Source organism: Bos grunniens, chromosome 13, assembly GCF_055505025.1.
Source record: "Bos grunniens cultivar Pamir isolate PY7600 chromosome 13, Bosgru_T2T1.0, whole genome shotgun sequence".
In the NCBI taxonomy this organism is placed as follows: domain Eukaryota; kingdom Metazoa; phylum Chordata; class Mammalia; order Artiodactyla; family Bovidae; genus Bos; species Bos grunniens.
In genome coordinates this window covers 71,910,801-71,927,637 of record NC_141177.1, presented here as the reverse complement: position 1 = coordinate 71,927,637, position 16,837 = coordinate 71,910,801, and the positions used below count along the sequence as shown (strand labels likewise).

The window sequence follows — 16,837 nt, the reverse complement described above, 5'->3', positions numbered from 1 at the left end:
TTACAGATGGTGATGAGAGGAGAGAGGATAAACATGACAATAATCCCAACAATGCCATCACCACCAGCACCAAACTAACACAAAACACCGGCACCCTAAAAAAAAGTCAGACGTCCACCACATTCAACAAAGACCAACATCCCTATTTCCAGAGCCAATACTCAACCTATAGGCAGTGGTTCAATCAGACTGGTTCGTAAAATACTGAAATATCTTCATATCAACTGATGAATAACCACAGCCCCACCCCAACCCCACACAGCTGACCTCTCCGATCTCTGTTGAGATCTCCCTGCCCACTAGAGGAACCGAAGACCCAAGATTCATCTAGCCAACTAGTTGATGATTCTCATCATCTTCCTTATACACTTCCTTATTTTTAAATTCTCTACCAAGATGACATGTTTCTTTTATAATTTTTAAAGAATTTTTCTGACAGTACCACTCACTTAAACACTGAGAATGAAAACAACACATACCTTAATCAGCTCAGATAAAATATACTACGAAACTTCGGGTTTTGTGTTGATGGTTTCAGAGCTAAGGCTAATTATGGCCCAACTGCTTAGGAGCCCTGCCCAAAAGATGATAGCTAGGTTCCAAAGAGTATGTATGACACCAACGTTTATGAGAAATGACTATTATAAAGCTATAATCTTCAAAACATAATAATACCCTCTATTTGTGTAAAGCCTTGCTACACATACCTTACCCCCCTCAGGACTTACAACAGGGCTGTGATGGAAACAGGTGTCATCATCCACATTTAACAAACAAGGTAATCCAGACATAGAGAGGATAACACCAAGGGTCTATATTTCTCTCTTTGGCCATGACACACGGCATGTAGGATCTTAGTTCTGCAATTAGGGATTGAACCCTTGCCTCCTGCAGCGGAAGCATGGAGTCTTAGCCACTTGACCATCAGGGAAGTCCTGGATCCACACTTCGGAAATGTCAGAGCTGGGACTGAACTCAGAACTCCTGACCTCAGCTTCCTCCAGAACTGTGCTGAGTCAACTTACACATGCTCAGAAGAACCTCATTCAAGAATTGTGCAGTTAGTTGTTGAACCAGGGGTAGCCTGAAGTGGTTCAGGGATACAAGCTAGAGCTGGCTGACCAACACCCAACAGGCTCCAACGGGTCCTAACCACACCACATCCACAGAACAGGGAGGTATCTGTTCCCACGGCCTCCACTAACCAGCCTGTAAGCAGCATGACATGGGAAGAAGAGAACTGAACTAGGAGTCAGAAGATGCTCCAATCTCCACCTACCACTTAGCAACCTTTTCTCTGGAATCACCTCACCTCTTGAACCTCCATTTTCTTTTCTGAAAGATGCAGCACGTGATTGCTCCCTACTACATGGTTGTCCTAAGATGCAGAAGGAATCATGAATGCAAAGTTCAGTTCAGTTCAGTCGCTCAGTCACGTCCGACTCTTTGCAATCCCTTGAACACCAGGCACACCAGGCCTCCCTGTCCATCACCAACTCCTGGAGTCCACCCAAACCCATGTCCATTGAGTTGGTGATGCCATCCAACCATCTCATCCTCTGTTGTCCCCTTCTCCTCCTTCTCCTCAATCTTTCCCAGCATCAGGGTCTTTTCAAATGAGTCAACTCTTCGCATGAGGTGGCCAAAGTATTGGAGTTTCAGCCTCAACATCAGTCCTTCCAATGAACACCCAGGACTGATCTCCTTTAGGATGGACTGGCTGGATCTCCTTGCAGCCCAAGGGACTCTCAAGAGTCTCCTCCAACACCATAGTTCAAAAGCATCAGTTCTTCGGCACTCAACTTTCTTTATAGTCCAACTCTCACACCCATACATGACTACTGGAAAAACCACAGCCTTGACTAGATGGACCTTTGTTGGCAAAGTAATGTCTCTGCTTTTCAATATGCTGTCTAGATTGGTCATAACTTTCCTTCCAAGGAGCAAGAGTTTTTTAATTTCATGGCTGCAATCACCATCTGCAGTGATTTTGGAGCCCAGAAAAATAGTCAGCCACTGTTTCTACTGTTTCCCCATCTATTTGCCATGAGGTGAGGGGACCAGATGCCATGATCTTCGTTTTCTGAATGTTGAGCTTTAAGCCAACTTTTTCACTCTCTTCTTTCACTTTCATCAAGAGGCTCTTTAGTTCCTCTTCACTTTCTGCCATAAGTGTGGTGTCATCTGCATATCTGAGTTTATTGATATTTCTCCCAGCAATCTTGATTCCAGCTTGTGCTTCCTCCAGCCCAGCGTTTTTCATGATGTACTCTGCATATAAGTTAAATAAGCAGGGTGACAATATACAGCTTTGACGTACTCCTTTTCCTATTTGGAACCAGTCTGTTGTTCCATGTCCAGTTCTAACTGTTGCTTCCTGACCTGCATATAGGTTTCTCAAGAGGCAGGTCAGGTGGTCTGGTGTTCGCATCTCTTTAAAACCACAAACCACCACAGAGCTGTGGAAAACTATATGCGTGTCCCTCAAAAAATGAAACATAAATTACTACATGATCCAGCAATTCCACTTCTGGGTATGAAATGAAAGAAGCAAAAGAACTGAAAGCAGGGACTTGAGGAGGGACCTGTACATCCATGTTCACAAAGCACTGTTCACAAAACCCAAAAGCTGGAAGCAGCTCCAAGTGTCCATCAAGAATGAATAAACAAAGCGTGGTCTAGCCACACAATCAAAGACTATTCTGCCTAAAAAGGAAGGCAATTCTGACACATGCTACCATGTGGATAAACCTTGAGGACCTTATGACAAATAAAATAAGCTAGACACAAAATGACAAAAAATATCTGATTCCACCTATAGGACGGACCTAGGGTAGTTGAATTCATAGAGACAGAAAGTAGCATAGGGGCTGCTGGGAGTGGGAGGGAGGGGAAATGGGGAGTGAGTGTTTAGTGGAGATAAAGCTTCAGTTTGGGAAGATGAGAAGGTTGAGATGGGGAAGGCGGAGGCTGCACAACAGCGTGAATGTCCTTAGTGCCACTGGACTGTCCACTTAAAAACCACTAAGATGGTAAATTTTAGGTTATGCATTTTTTTAGCCACAGTTTAAAAACACACACCTGCAAACATAAGGTCTTCTATTCCCAGCTGTCAAAGGAGCCAAAAGGGCCCTAAAAAGTCAACATCAGCTTTTTATAATGATTAGGACCACAAACCCCATCGACACTGGCCGCAGAGAGGACCCCAGCAGCAGCATCCCCATATAGGCTGCCCCAACTTTTATCCAAGGTCTGCCCCAGAAGTTCGCTTTCAGCTTTTGGTTGCGGTAGTTGTTCAAGGCATATTTTCAAAGAAAAGTGAAATCTCTCGTGGGACCCTGCTCAAGCCTAGAGAAGCCTTGAGTACCAAGGCCCCGTGAGGCTAAATTACAATGTGAACAGTCGTGGCGGGGTCCTGGGAACATGGGCTGTGCTGGTGGAGGAGGGGTGGGGGGGGGTCACAGAGGCAGCACCACAGTCGCATCTCTTTTAGGGCCCAGGCCAGTCTAGGACCCAGTTTTGTTTTTTGTTTTATGGATGTGTGTGTGTGTGTGTGTGTGTGTGTGTGTGTGTGACTTGAATCTTAGTGTCTGTGTGTGGTTTGAATCTTACTTCCCTGAATCCTTGACCCTTGCGGTGGAAGTGCAGAGTCTTAACCCCTGGACTGCCGGGGAAGTCCCTAGGACCTAGTTTTTTATCAGTCAGTGGCCTAGGATGTCTCTCCCACCTTGCCACTCTTGGCCTTCAATTTCCCAGTTTGCAACTCATTTGTGCCTCCCCAACCCCCACTCAACTAAAGATCCAAAACCACAATTACCTACTTTCCTCCTGTCTTCCAGCCAAACTGCTAGTTCTTATCAGTTTGGCGTGGGAGGAAAAAGTACTTTCTTTAAAATCACTTATACCACAGATGGCTGATCTCTGAACCTATTTCAAGGCATTTGTATCTTCTAATGTTTTAAGGCAAATTTCAAGCAGCCATTTTTATCAAGGTTAAAGAAATGGGAAGAGCCCTGGGGGTGGGGGGCATGGGCCCTAGGGTGTCTGCCATCCCCATCACCCCACCAGACCTCTCAGCTTAGCCCAGCTTCATTTCCTTCTTGCTTTTTCCCCACAACACTATGGGTCTTGGCAGGAGGGGACAGCCTCGTACGTGGGGCAGGCAGGAACATCACTTGAAAATGGGGGCTGTCCGAGATTTTATTGAATATGGTAGCTTTAGGATTCCATTTATAGCCCCAAATCCGATTTGGTGTAAAAGCAATTTCAGTGATGGGAGCCGTGGTTATAAAGGTCCAAGAGGAGGGCCTCTCACCAGTAAAACTGTTGACACTGTCCAGCTGAAAAGCCTTTTCTGTCCCCGCTCACCATGTTGCAAAGATACTAATAAACTGTGACCCCAGATCCAGTTTGGCCATCAAAAGGGCTAACGGAGAAGTTAAGATGAGGGATTTCAAAGAAAAACAAATATCATATATTAACATATATATATGTGGAATCTAGAAAAATGGCATAAATGATCTTATTTGCAAGACAGAAATAGAGACACAGACATAGAGAACAAATGTATGGATACCAAGGGGAAAGGGTGGGATGCACTGGGAGATTGGGATTGACATATATATACATTGATACTGTGCATAAAATAGATAACTAATGAGATCCTAATGTATAGCACAGGGTACTCTCTACTCAGTGCTCTGTAGGGACTTAAATGGAAAGGAAATCCAAAAAAGAGTGGGTAGATGTATATGTATAGCTGATTCACTTTGCTGTAGAGCAGAAGCTAACACAACACTGTAAACCAACTGCACTCCAATTAAAAAAAAAAAGATGAGGAATTTCACCTGATTCAGACATGAGCTCTCCAACTGTTATACCTACATCCTGCAACCTGGGGAATTAAACTTCTGAGATCATCTCCCATCCCCCATCCAACAATCCCTGATAAGGATGTTGTTGTTCAGTCACTAAGTCGTGTCTGACTCTTTGCAACCCCAGGCCTCTTTGCAGCATGCCAGGCCTCCCTGCCCCTCACCATCTCCCCGAGTTTGCCCATGTCCATGTCTAAAACATCCTGATAAGGATAATTCTGAATAAACTGTTATGTCTGTTCATGTGGTATATACCTAGAAATGTTCCTTTTTGTTAAATTCTCCAGCATTAAAATAAACTGAGTACCTACAGAATTTAAACTTACAAAACTCCCTGATATTTTGGAACACTGTAATCGACCAGTTACTTCATTCTTCCAAGCCTCATGTTATTTTCAATAAGAAAGCAAAGCAGAAAAGACTGAAGCCATTCCCAGAAAGGAGAAGCACCTTTCAGCTGCAAGAAGGGCCACAGCTGCATCAAGATCTAAGAGCTGCTGGAGAAAACAGAAACTGCAGTTAGAAGAGGCTCTTGCACAAGCTGATGTAGAGATAGATTGAAGAAAAAAAAAAAAAAAAAACAGCTCAGGGTGCAGGGAGAGGTGCAGAGACACAAAGCTGATGAGATAACCCAGGGAAGGGATGAGTCTGTGTACACAGCAAACTAGGTCACTCAACACTCGAGCTGGCCCAGAACACGCTGGGGGCTGAGTCTCTTGCTGAACAGGAGCACCAGGTGAACCAACCAGCCTCCTGTGGGAAGCAAGTGTTGGATGGTGCAATGCACCCTCCAGATGTGTGCAAGTGACCTCTGAGGAGCAGTGTGTCAGCACCACAGAGGTTAAAGAGACAGAAGGAGCACTTACTGCACACAGATCTACAGCCATGTCCTGCCCTGAGTGGTTTTCATACACCCTCATCTAATGTTCACTGCAACCCTTAGACTGGGTGCAAGTCTTACCCTGTTGTGCAGATGAGGGCACAAGGCTGAGAATGGTGAAATAATTTTTCCAAAACCATATGGCTGGAAAGCAGGGGACCCAGGATTTGCACCCCTGTCCTGGGGACTTAGAGCCTCCGTTCTTAGCAGCTCAGTACTGAGCTGGGTGGAACATCCAGCGAATGTTCCCCCCTGGTTGACTGAGGACTTGCTGTCAGTTTCTTAAATCAACTCAAGGGGGAGGTTACGTATACACCGTTCTGCATTTATACGCCAGGAGCTTCCAAAAATCAATTTCCAACAGACAGGGACTTCCCTGGTGATCTGGAGCTAAGACTCCACCCTGCCAATGCAGGAGATCCAGGTTCGATCCCTGGTCAGGGAACTAGACCCCACATGCCACAGCTAAGAGATCGTGCACCCAAAATAAATAAATATTTTTTTAAATTTCCAGCAGATACTGACATGTTTTTCACAGCACTGGCCCTGAATATCCAGTCATCCTCCACCACAGCTGCTAAAGGCAACTGGAACTTGATGACAGTTGCTGTTTACTCAATCCCACTTGTGCCAGGCACCTCACAGGCATCACTGAATCCTTACAGAAATCCCACCAGGCAGCAACTTCCATCTCCATCTTAACTCAGAAAGTTGAAGGATGGTACCAAGAGGGATACAGGTATGAACGGCCGTGCCGGCGCTGCCTTTCTATCATGGTTCACTGCCTCCCCGTGCCTCCCGGCCTGGCCTCAGTCAGAACGCTGTCTTATAGGCTTATCCTCAAGATTTGGTGTTAACTAGAAGTGGAATTCCTCCACCTCTGAATGGATTTGAAATATGAAGAAAAACAGCACAAGACTCGTAGCCGACCACCGGAGACAGGGAATGGACTTGGCATGGAATGAAGTTGGCCTGTGGCCTCCATTTGGTCTGGTTCGAACATGAGGAATCCACATACTGCATAACAAACATCTTAAAACATGAAGCAGGATCTAAGAGAACCAGCCCAAGGAAAAGGTGACCTCCTGCATCACAGGGCGTCACAGGGAGGTGCCCAACGTGAGCAGGATCTAAGAGAACCAGCCCAAGGAAAAGGTGACCTCCTGCATCACAGGGCGTCACAGGGAGGTGCCCAACGTGAGCAGGATCTAAGAGAACCAGCCCAAGGAAAAGGTGACCTCCTGCATCACAGGGGGTCACAGGGAGGTGCCCAACGTGAGCAGGATCTAAGAGAACCAGCCCAAGGAAAAGGTGACCTCCTGCATCACAGGGGGTCACAGGGAGGTGCCCAACGTGAGCAGGATCTAAGAGAACCAGCCCAAGGAAAAGGTGACCTCCTGCATCACAGGGGGTCACAGGGAGGTGCCCAACGTGAGCAGGATCTAAGAGAACCAGCCCAAGGAAAAGGTGACCTCCTGCATCACAGGGGGTCACAGGGAGGTGCCCAACGTGAGCAGGATCTAAGAGAACCAGCCCAAGGAAAAGGTGACCTCCTGCATCACAGGGGGTCACAGGGAGGTGCCCAACGTGAGCAGGATCTAAGAGAACCAGCCCAAGGAAAAGGTGACCTCCTGCATCACAGGGGGTCACAGGGAGGTGCCCAACGTGAGCAGGATCTAAGAGAACCAGCCCAAGGAAAAGGTGACCTCCTGCATCACAGGGGGTCACAGGGAGGTGCCCAACGTGAGCAGGATCTAAGAGAACCAGCCCAAGGAAAAGGTGACCTCCTGCATCACAGGGGGTCACAGGGAGGTGCCCAACGTGAGCAGGATCTAAGAGAACCAGCCCAAGGAAAAGGTGACCTCCTGCATCACAGGGGGTCACAGGGAGGTGCCCAACGTGAGCAGGATCTAAGAGAACCAGCCCACGGAAAAGGTGACCTCCTGCATCACAGGGGGTCACAGGGAGGTGCCCAACGTGAGCAGGATCTAAGAGAACCAGCCCAAGGAAAAGGTGACCTCCTGCATCACAGGGGGTCACAGGGAGGTGCCCAACGTGAGCAGGATCTAAGAGAACCAGCCCAAGGAAAAGGTGACCTCCTGCATCACAGGGGGTCACAGGGAGGTGCCCAACGTGAGCAGGATCTAAGAGAACCAGCCCAAGGAAAAGGTGACCTCCTGCATCACAGGGGGTCACAGGGAGGTGCCCAACGTGAGCAGGATCTAAGAGAACCAGCCCAAGGAAAAGGTGACCTCCTGCATCACAGAGGGTCACAGGGAGGTGCCCAACGTGAGCAGGATCTAAGAGAACCAGCCCAAGGAAAAGGTGACCTCCTGCATCACAGGGGGTCACAGGGAGGTGCCCAACGTGAGCAGGATCTAAGAGAACCAGCCCAAGGAAAAGGTGACCTCCTGCATCACAGGGCGTCACAGGGAGGTGCCCAACGTGAGCAGGATCTAAGAGAACCAGCCCAAGGAAAAGGTGACCTCCTGCATCACAGGGGGTCAAAGGGAGGTGCCCAACGTGAGCAGGATCTAAGAGAACCAGCCCAAGGAAAAGGTGACCTCCTGCATCACAGGGGGTCACAGGGAGGTGCCCAACGTGAGCAGGATCTAAGAGAACCAGCCCAAGGAAAAGGTGACCTCCTGCATCACAGGGGGTCACAGGGAGGTGCCCAACGTGAACTGACAAAGAAGGTCACGTTGGCATGTCTCCCAGGGTCCACGTGTCTCCCTGTTGTCACATGTGCACTGAACGGACCATCTTGAGTCAGAAAACAAACTTGCATCTGTTGATGAGGGCTCCAGGCTTCGTGCTGGCCACCCATAAGCGGCTCCTTCTTCAAATGAAGGAACGTGTCCCAGGGGCCGTGGGCTCTCTGGCTATTCCTGCAAACTCTGAGGAGGACTGGAGGTAATATGAGGTCCTTGGGTCTACCCTTGTGGGTGTAAGTTGACCAATAACGTGACAGTCCCTTGCTTAAGCAGTGCTAAGCCCTCCCAGAGAGGAGAGGAGGAGATGAAGGAGAAAGATTGAAGGGGATTTATGGAGATTTATTTGGGGAAAGGAAGGATTAAAGGGATTTATGGAGACCTAGCCAAAGAAAAACTCAACAAGTTAACCCCTAAAATCCTCCCCTGAGAGAACACGAATGTCCACCTGCCAAGTCTAATTACTGTCCACTCGGTTGCCAAGTTTGAGCCGGAAATTTCTACCACAGACAGTCTTCATTAGCCCCTCCAGGAACAAGCTCTAAAAAGTTCAATTTCCCAAATTCCACCCTACTAATCTGTAAAGCCATGAGAGTTTGTTATCTTTATCGCAACAGAGGAAAAACTTCTGGCTTTTCCTCTCTAAACACAAAACATCCTATCAAAGAAAGAAGTAGCAAGAGTTTCTCATGTTTATTATTTTTCATAGAATGTTTGGGCTTTAAAATCTCAAATCAGGGAATTCCCTGGTGGTTCAATGGTTAGGACTTGGCGCTTTCGCTGCCCAGGGTGCGGGTTCAATCCCAGGTCAGGGAACCAAGATCCCGCAAGTCACATGGTATAGTCAAAAAATAAAGTTGGAGATTTAAAAAATAAAAATAAATACATTCACAAATCAAGTAGCAGAGTTGTAGGTTATAGGTCCACCTGTCAGAGTGATCTTCCTATTGATAATTCTAGAGGCAAAACATGGCATTTTCACAGAAAGTTAAGCAATTCATCCAACTACTCAAATGTCAAGGCTATCATGACCTCCTTCCGTGACAGAAAAGGAGACACTTCAAGAGTCATCCCAAATACAAGCTCTTGGAAAGAAATAGATTAGCCTAAAAACCTAAGGGACCCAGGGAACCTCCCTGGCGGTCTAGTGGTTAAGACGCCCCTTCCAATGCAGGGGGCACAGGTTCCATCCATGGTTGGGGAAATAAGATACCACATGCCTTGTGGCATGGCCAAAACATTTTTTTTTAATTTCTAAATAAACAAATCCAAGAGTTCCTCACAAGAAAAACCCAGGAGCCCAAAGGATGTGAGCTTTCCCTCCAAACTCTTTCCAAGAGCTTCCCAGAACACAGACAGCCCTGCTGTGCTCAGAGAGCAGGTGCTCAGAAAATTCTTGGAAAAAAACTGACCAAAACCAACAAGTGGTATCTCTCTCTCAACCCCAAATCCCAGGCAAATCTCACAGCCACACCCAACCCACCAACGACTCCTATTGGCTCTCCTTCCATATGTTTCCAGAATCCAGCCACTTCTCATCACCTCCAGAGCTGCCCGCTCTCCCCGCCCTCCACTACCATTCTCCACCCTGCAATTGTTTCCATAGCCTCCAAGCTAGTCTCCCTGCTTCTTCCCTTGAATCTGCCTGTCCATTCTTAACACAGCAGCCGCGGCCACGATGGAAACACCCAAGTTATGTCAAGGTACACCTCTGTTCAAAACCCTTCAACATTTCCTATTTCTCTAGAGCAAAAGTAGAGTCTATTACCAAGAACTTCCCTGGTGCCTCAGACAGTAAAGAATCTGCCTGCAATGCAGGGTTCAATCCCTGGGTCAGGAAGATCCCCGGACAAGGGAATGGTAACCCACTCCAGTATTCTTGCCTGGAGAATCCCATGGACAGAGGAGCCTGTTGGGCTGCAACATGGGGTTGCAGAGTAAGACACGACTGAGCGCTAACATTGTCACTTTCAAGGCCCTTTGGCAACCTTGACCAACCCTCCCCCAGCTCCACACCTCACACCTGTGTCCCCTCAGCTCCAAAGCTCCTCCTGATGCTCACTCACTTTCAGACACACAAGCCTCCTTGAAGCTGGGCCTTGAAAACACCAGGCCTGCTCCCACTCAGGCCCTCAGCCCTTGCTGTTCCCTTCAACTGGAACATTCTACCTTCATCTCTTCAGGTCTTTATCCACAGATTAGCTTCTGGGCCAGGCCCTCCCTGGCTACCCTATTCAAGCTCCCATCACCCCACCCCACCCTACCCCTGCTCCCGCCCTAGAAAATCCCATTTCCCTGGTTTATTTCTCTCCCTAACGTGTCTACTATGTAACATACTCTTCATTTTCCTGATTCATATTTTTCATTTTCTGGCTTCCTCACCAGAGAATGAGAAAGAAATGTGAGCTCCAGGAAAGCAGGCATTTGTGTCTGCCTGTTCTCTGCTGTACTCACCCCCATCAGTGCCTAGAATATAGCAGGTGTTTGATCAATATTTTTAAATGTACAAGAGGCTGAATTTATATCATGCCTCAAACAGAGGGCTGAGACATGCAAACTTCTAACCAATACTGCATCTGGAATACCCTCTAGGAGAACTCTCAGGGTTGCCCACCCCTCTCTGCTCCTCTTGGAGGAGCATTCTTTCAAATGCTTCTCCCAGACTCTACAACTGTGAGTAGTCCCAGAACAAATACTCTCAAAACAGCCAAATACACAAATCACCAGGAGGAGATCTGCAATCTCCCCCTCCCCCAATATCCATACACCACCACTCTACAACCCGAAAAGAACAGGTGAGTCTGTTTTCTACCCAGGCCTTCAGATAAATCAATCACGTGTCCTCAACAGGTGTATTGACTGAGCAATTTCAGAAAAAGGCATGTAAGTATGATACTAGTGAGAAAAGACAGTGCTGGCCTCACAGGAATTTCTATTTATACTCTTCCTAAAGCAGCACCCAGCAGGCACTCATTTCATGAAGAAGCAAAGGCATTGTGCTACTGACATCAAGTGGGGTAAGAATTCCTGCCCTGAGCTATGTCACTTTGCTACTAGCCTGGGCATAAAAATGTCCCTCCAAATGGACCAAGCTGTCCTAGCTACACATGAAAGCTACCAGAAAATTATAGTGTGTGCCTCTCTTACCCAGACAAGCCAAAAAACTTTAAGGTTGTAAGAGCACTTGAAAATCATCCCATCTTCTCTGCCCCTCTGATTTGACAGGTGATGAAGCTAAGACCTGGAGAAGGCAATGGCACCCCACTCCAGTACTCTTGCCTGGAAAATCCCATGGATGGAGGAGCCTGGTGGGCTGCAGTCCATGGGATCGCGAAAAGTCAGATAGAACAGAGCGACTTCAATTTCACTTTTCCCTTTCATGCATTGGAGAAGGAAATGGCAACCCACTCCAGTGTTCTTGCCTGGAGAATCCCAGGGACGGGGGAGCCTGGTGGGCTGCCGTCTATGGGGTCACACAGAGTCAGACATGACTGAAGCGACTTAGCAGCAGCAGCAGAAGCTAAGACCAGTCATGTGGACAAATGATCAAGTAGCCCACAGGCCACACACCTGACCAGTGGCTGAGCCAGACCTTGAACCCAGGCCCAAGACCTCCCTGGTGCCCGCTCCAGCCCCCTCAAACAGCAATTATTTCAACACAAAACGTTTGGTCTGTAAGAAAAGCATGTATTCATACCCTGCAGAGATGAATGTCTGTTTTCTAGGACGCGCCATTTCTGTGCTCCAGGGGAAAGAAGGTGTATTGGAAGAACCATTCTGTGCCAACTATCAAGGTCTTTTCTGTTCAGATGCCTTTCATGGTGTGGAAATTATAGAAGCCACCTCCATAAGTCTGGGGTAATTCCTGCACACCATGGTCAAAGCTTTCTTCCCATCCATATCCTTCTTCAGATGGCCTATTTTCATTTTCTTGGTTTAGAAGACGTGGAAAGACATCTACCTATGGTAGAGATGGCCTGAATGGCCTCAGCAAACACACCACAGAAATGTTTATCACTCTTAATGTTTAAAGAGTGATAAAAAAGAAATGTTTAGCACTCTTAATTGCTGTTACACAACATTTATGTGGTCTCATTTATTTGGGGTACCAGGGATCTGAAAACATGGCGTTGATTAATAAACAGTATTTAAGACGTCCCACCTTGTTTGAAGGTAGGGTTAGGCCCTGGGATTTCCTTTCAAAGGAAGACACACCGAAGGCCACAAGTTAAGAGGTTTCTCCGGAAGCCTGGCTCAGGGTGTATCAGAAAACCCAGGTCCAAACCACCCAGTGGGTCCTTTCCCCTACACTGACCTTTGCTTCCTCCAGCTCTTTTCCCACCCTCGAGGCCAGCCTTCACTCTCATTTGCCGCCCACCCTCCAACAAGGTCCTGCTCACCACACAATCTAAATGGCGTGACCCTTTGGCCTTCAACAGTAAACCTTCTGCTCCACAGGGAAAGGTACCTGAACCAGGCAGCCAAATATCAGATTACAAGATCTGGCCAAGTGGGTGCTCCTTGGGTCTTTACAATGCTTTTTCAAAGGCATTTTAACAGCTGACAATCTGTCTGCTGGAAGGGCTTTCCTGCCTTAGGATCTTAAAGGCATATGGTAAAAGTGTGACAAAATGGGCTTGCAGAGTACCTTGGAAATGAATTCCAATTGTTAGTGTTGAAGCCCTTGACTGATGCTAGGTTTCACCGCAAACAAGACCCCAAACTCAAAATTCACACTGATAGAAGTAGAAGTGACATCTATTTAGACTCAAGCTAAGGTTGCTGGACTTGGCCCCAGGCAGAAACAGGAACCCTGAATTTTGGACAACTTCTAGAAAGTCCAAGAGACAAAAAGATGTTGATAATCCAAAAGCTTTGACAAGTTACATGTCTGGATGACAGGTTACCCTGTGATTATGTTTTAACTTAATATTAAAATTAATATAATTCTTTAATGTTAAAATTAGCCTTCTAAATACAAAAGTTAGTCAAATTATTAACATTTGCTGTTACATAATCCACAGAGTGGCTCAATCCCATATGCATAATCATAAGTTGTTCTGCCTAGATTTGAGTATCAGCTCCACTTAATAAGTAGCTCCTGTTTAGCAGGTCACTTAATTCTCTTTGCCTCAGTCTTCCCATCTGCCAAGTGGGGATAACCGTACATACCTCATCAGGTTATCATAAGAATAAAATGAGTTAATACCCATAAGGCACTTAAGGTATCAACTGGTACTTGGTATTCATTTAATAAAGTCACCTACAATTACTACTACTATTATTATTATCACCATGCTATTGAGTGAAAACATTTTGATCATTTTATTGTTTGTGTTTTGCTCTTAGGGAACTCCTGCCAGCAGGAAGGAACCATAGCCTGAAGCTCCTCTTCAAAGAACCCTTTCTAAGACAGAAAGCAAAGCTTTGGAATCCTAACAGAGACCCATCCCCAGGTTCTAAGGGGAACTTGGCCAGAGTTCAAGAGGCTGTTTTGCAAGAGCTCTATGTTCTTTTCGGCACCCATCAAGCAAGTCCCCATCCTGCCCAGAAGTGGAACCACCACAATCATCCTCAAACAGTGCCGACCACAGTAGAGCCACTCAGTGAAGCCACAGCTCACTGGGCTGAGCATCCCAGACCACTGAAGAGGTACAGCCTCAGGGCTCTCCTGGGGAGCAGGAGACAGTCAGGGGAGGTTACATCTGTTTGTCTGGAAGCTGCAGGCGGAGGGACCAGCTCCAGGAGTTCCGGTGAGGATGCGCCAAGCAACGCATTTTCCTACCTTAGGACTCCTCTCTCTCCAGCCCCCTCATCCTCAGCCACATGAGCATTCTCAGGATGACCACAAAGGACACGCTTCTTCTTTCTCAGCAACTTAACCATCTCAAAGTCACTCCCCCAAACCCAAATAAACCTCAAGGGTAATTTTCTAAAGTCCTGACCAAACCTCACCCCTTACCTGCCCGTGCTAAGAGGCAGCACCAAGCCCCTCTCTATGAAAACGCAAAGCTCTGTTTTCTTTCCAACAAAGACAAAAAGTCTACACCCACAGGTAGACTGGGTACCTGAAGTGAGCACAAAATCTGGGAGACCCTATTCTCATTCTAGGTAAGTGTGCATCCCCAGGATCAGAAGCATGGAGGGATGCTTCAAAACTTGGCTTTGGGGGACCCACTTCAGATATTGGGGTGGGGAGGGAAAATGACCAAACAACTCAGTGGATCCTGAGTATGGGGCAGAAAACAATCTGGGTTTGAAAATATGGTTCTGGAAAAGCAAACCAACCACAATGACAAGTAAAAGGGGATTAAGAAGGCAGGAAAGAAGAGCACCCTAATTTGTCTTATGAAACACCTCCTCTTTCTCTTATCAGCTTGACCAACACCTCCATGAACCCCTGCAAAATGTTCGGCTCATACAGCACGTATGTGTGTGAATATATATGCTTACATACTGATCACATGAGGGGAGGCAATAACTCCAACTCCAGGTTCTTCCAGCGGCAACCGATCCTCTTTCAGTATCAGTCTCCCTACCTATTCTGAGGCGCTTCGAAACAAAACAAACAAAAACCAACTCTTGGGCAGAAAAGGAACAGCAGCTGAATGGAGCTGCACATGCTTGAGCCTTCCTGACATCGACTTCTGGTTATTTCTGCTTTCTTGAGATCAGCCACCAGCCTCGGACTACACACAGCCCTGGAAAGGAACCGTGGGTACAGCGACCCTCGCGGACCCTCCTTGGTGACCCGCACTCCAGCGTGTGCTGCTGAGCCTGGTGAAATGGACTGACGCTCAGGTAAGGCTCGGCCCACACGTGACCCTGCACACTGCGAAATTCCTCCCTTCCCTAATCGCGCGGCCATCCAAAGTCTTGCCTACATCGAGTACGTGCGGATGTCAATTCTCTAAGAATACATGATGTTAGAACAGAAATGGGAATGCCCGGAGCCGGATTTCCTCGTGACCACGTCTCTCGCCGACACGGTGCGCCCGTGCACACGGTGAGTAGACGCACGCAGCCGGTAAACAGGAATATCCACCATGCTCAGCCCACAGTCACGCGTGGGGAGAATGAGTCGAGAGGGCGGCGGTGTCAGGGAAGTGAAAAGTCGCCGCCTGCGACTGTCCCCGAAATCCCAGGGTCCCCCCCGCCCCCGCGCGGCGCCCACTAGTGCACGCGGGGCGCAGACCCACGCGGCGGGCACGCGGGGGGCTCCGGAGAGCCGAGAACTGGACAATGAGGACGCGGCGACCCTCTGGTTCCTGCCGCGGTGGCGGCGACGGCGGCGGTGGCAGCGAGAGCCACCTCTGCACCCGCGGCCGCTGCCACCTCCACCCTCTTCTCCCCGCTCCCCACTTACGTTCCGAGGGTCTCCTTGAACTCGAAGATTTTCTTGATGTCTTCAGCTTGCTTTTTCCAGGAGGAGCTGCTCTCGCCGTTCTCCCGGGCCATGGCAGACGAGGGCGGCGTGCGCGGAGGGCGGCGAGGCTGAGCGGCCAGGGGCGCAGGGGGCCGGGGTGGGCGCGCGAGGAGGGGGCACCGGGGGGCGGCGGCGCGGGTGCAGCGGAGGCGCGGGCGGCGGCGCGCCGGTCCAGGAGGGCTGGGCGGGCGGCGCGGGGATGCTCGGCGCGGGAGCCGAGGAGACTTTGTGCTGCGGCAGGGCTTCCTCTTCTGCAGTTTCCTCTTTCACTCTCGCCGCCGCGGTCCCTCCCTGGCTCTTATTTCTGCGCGTCTTGGGCACAGACTTCCTGCCGCCGCGCGCCGGGCTCCTTTGCTGCCGGCTGCCAGCCTCACTTTCTGCTACTTTCTTGCCTCCCTTCTCCTCCCTCCCCGCCGCCCGCCCTGCTCCCTCCCCCCTCCTCCTCCCGCGGGCTCCCCGCCCTCTCCGTGCTCCCCGGCCGCCTCCCGCCTCCCCGCCTCCCGCGCGCTGCCGCCTTCGGGGATGTCCTGCTCCCCGGGAGCGCCGTGCCCCGGGCGCGGGGGCACCGCCGTCGCCGCCCGGTCACACTCCCAGCCGCCGCGCGAGCCCTGGAGCCCGGGAAAGGGCAGGTGCAGGAAACCCGGGCAGGTGCGGAAGCCGAGGAGCTTGCTGAAGGACCCCGGCCCTCCGGGGCTGCCTAATTAATTCTGCCAAGTCAAGTCTCGGGGGCGCGAGGGCTTTCCTCCCTAGCGGCGGGAGGGGGCGCCTCTGCGCTGCGCTTGGACGCGGCTGGAAGGGGGCGGGGGTGCAAGGCCGCCCGGATGCGGGGCGCCAAGGGCGGGGGCGTCCTCCCCGGGCGTCCTGGCGCGGCGCGGGGCTGGGCGGGGGCCGGTTGTTATGGCGACCAAAGGCGGCGGCGGGGATGCTGGCGGAGGTGGGAGTTGAC

General features: G+C 49.3%; 1 protein-coding gene across 2 annotated transcripts in view; it reads right to left on the bottom strand.

Moving 5' to 3' along the window:
• Positions 1-16,331, bottom strand: part of CAMK1D (calcium/calmodulin dependent protein kinase ID) — a 392,490-nt gene extending 376,159 nt beyond the window's left edge. Inside the window, exon 1 of one of the 2 annotated variants that reach the window (XM_086334937.1) lies at positions 15,832-16,331. In XM_086334937.1, coding sequence (XP_086191063.1) covers positions 15,832-15,923 — 92 coding nt within the window. In that variant the 5' untranslated portion in view covers positions 15,924-16,331. The remainder of the gene's footprint in view (positions 1-15,831) is intronic. The other variant, XM_086334939.1, reaches the window with a different exon arrangement.
• Between the last annotated feature and the right edge of the window lie 506 nt (positions 16,332-16,837).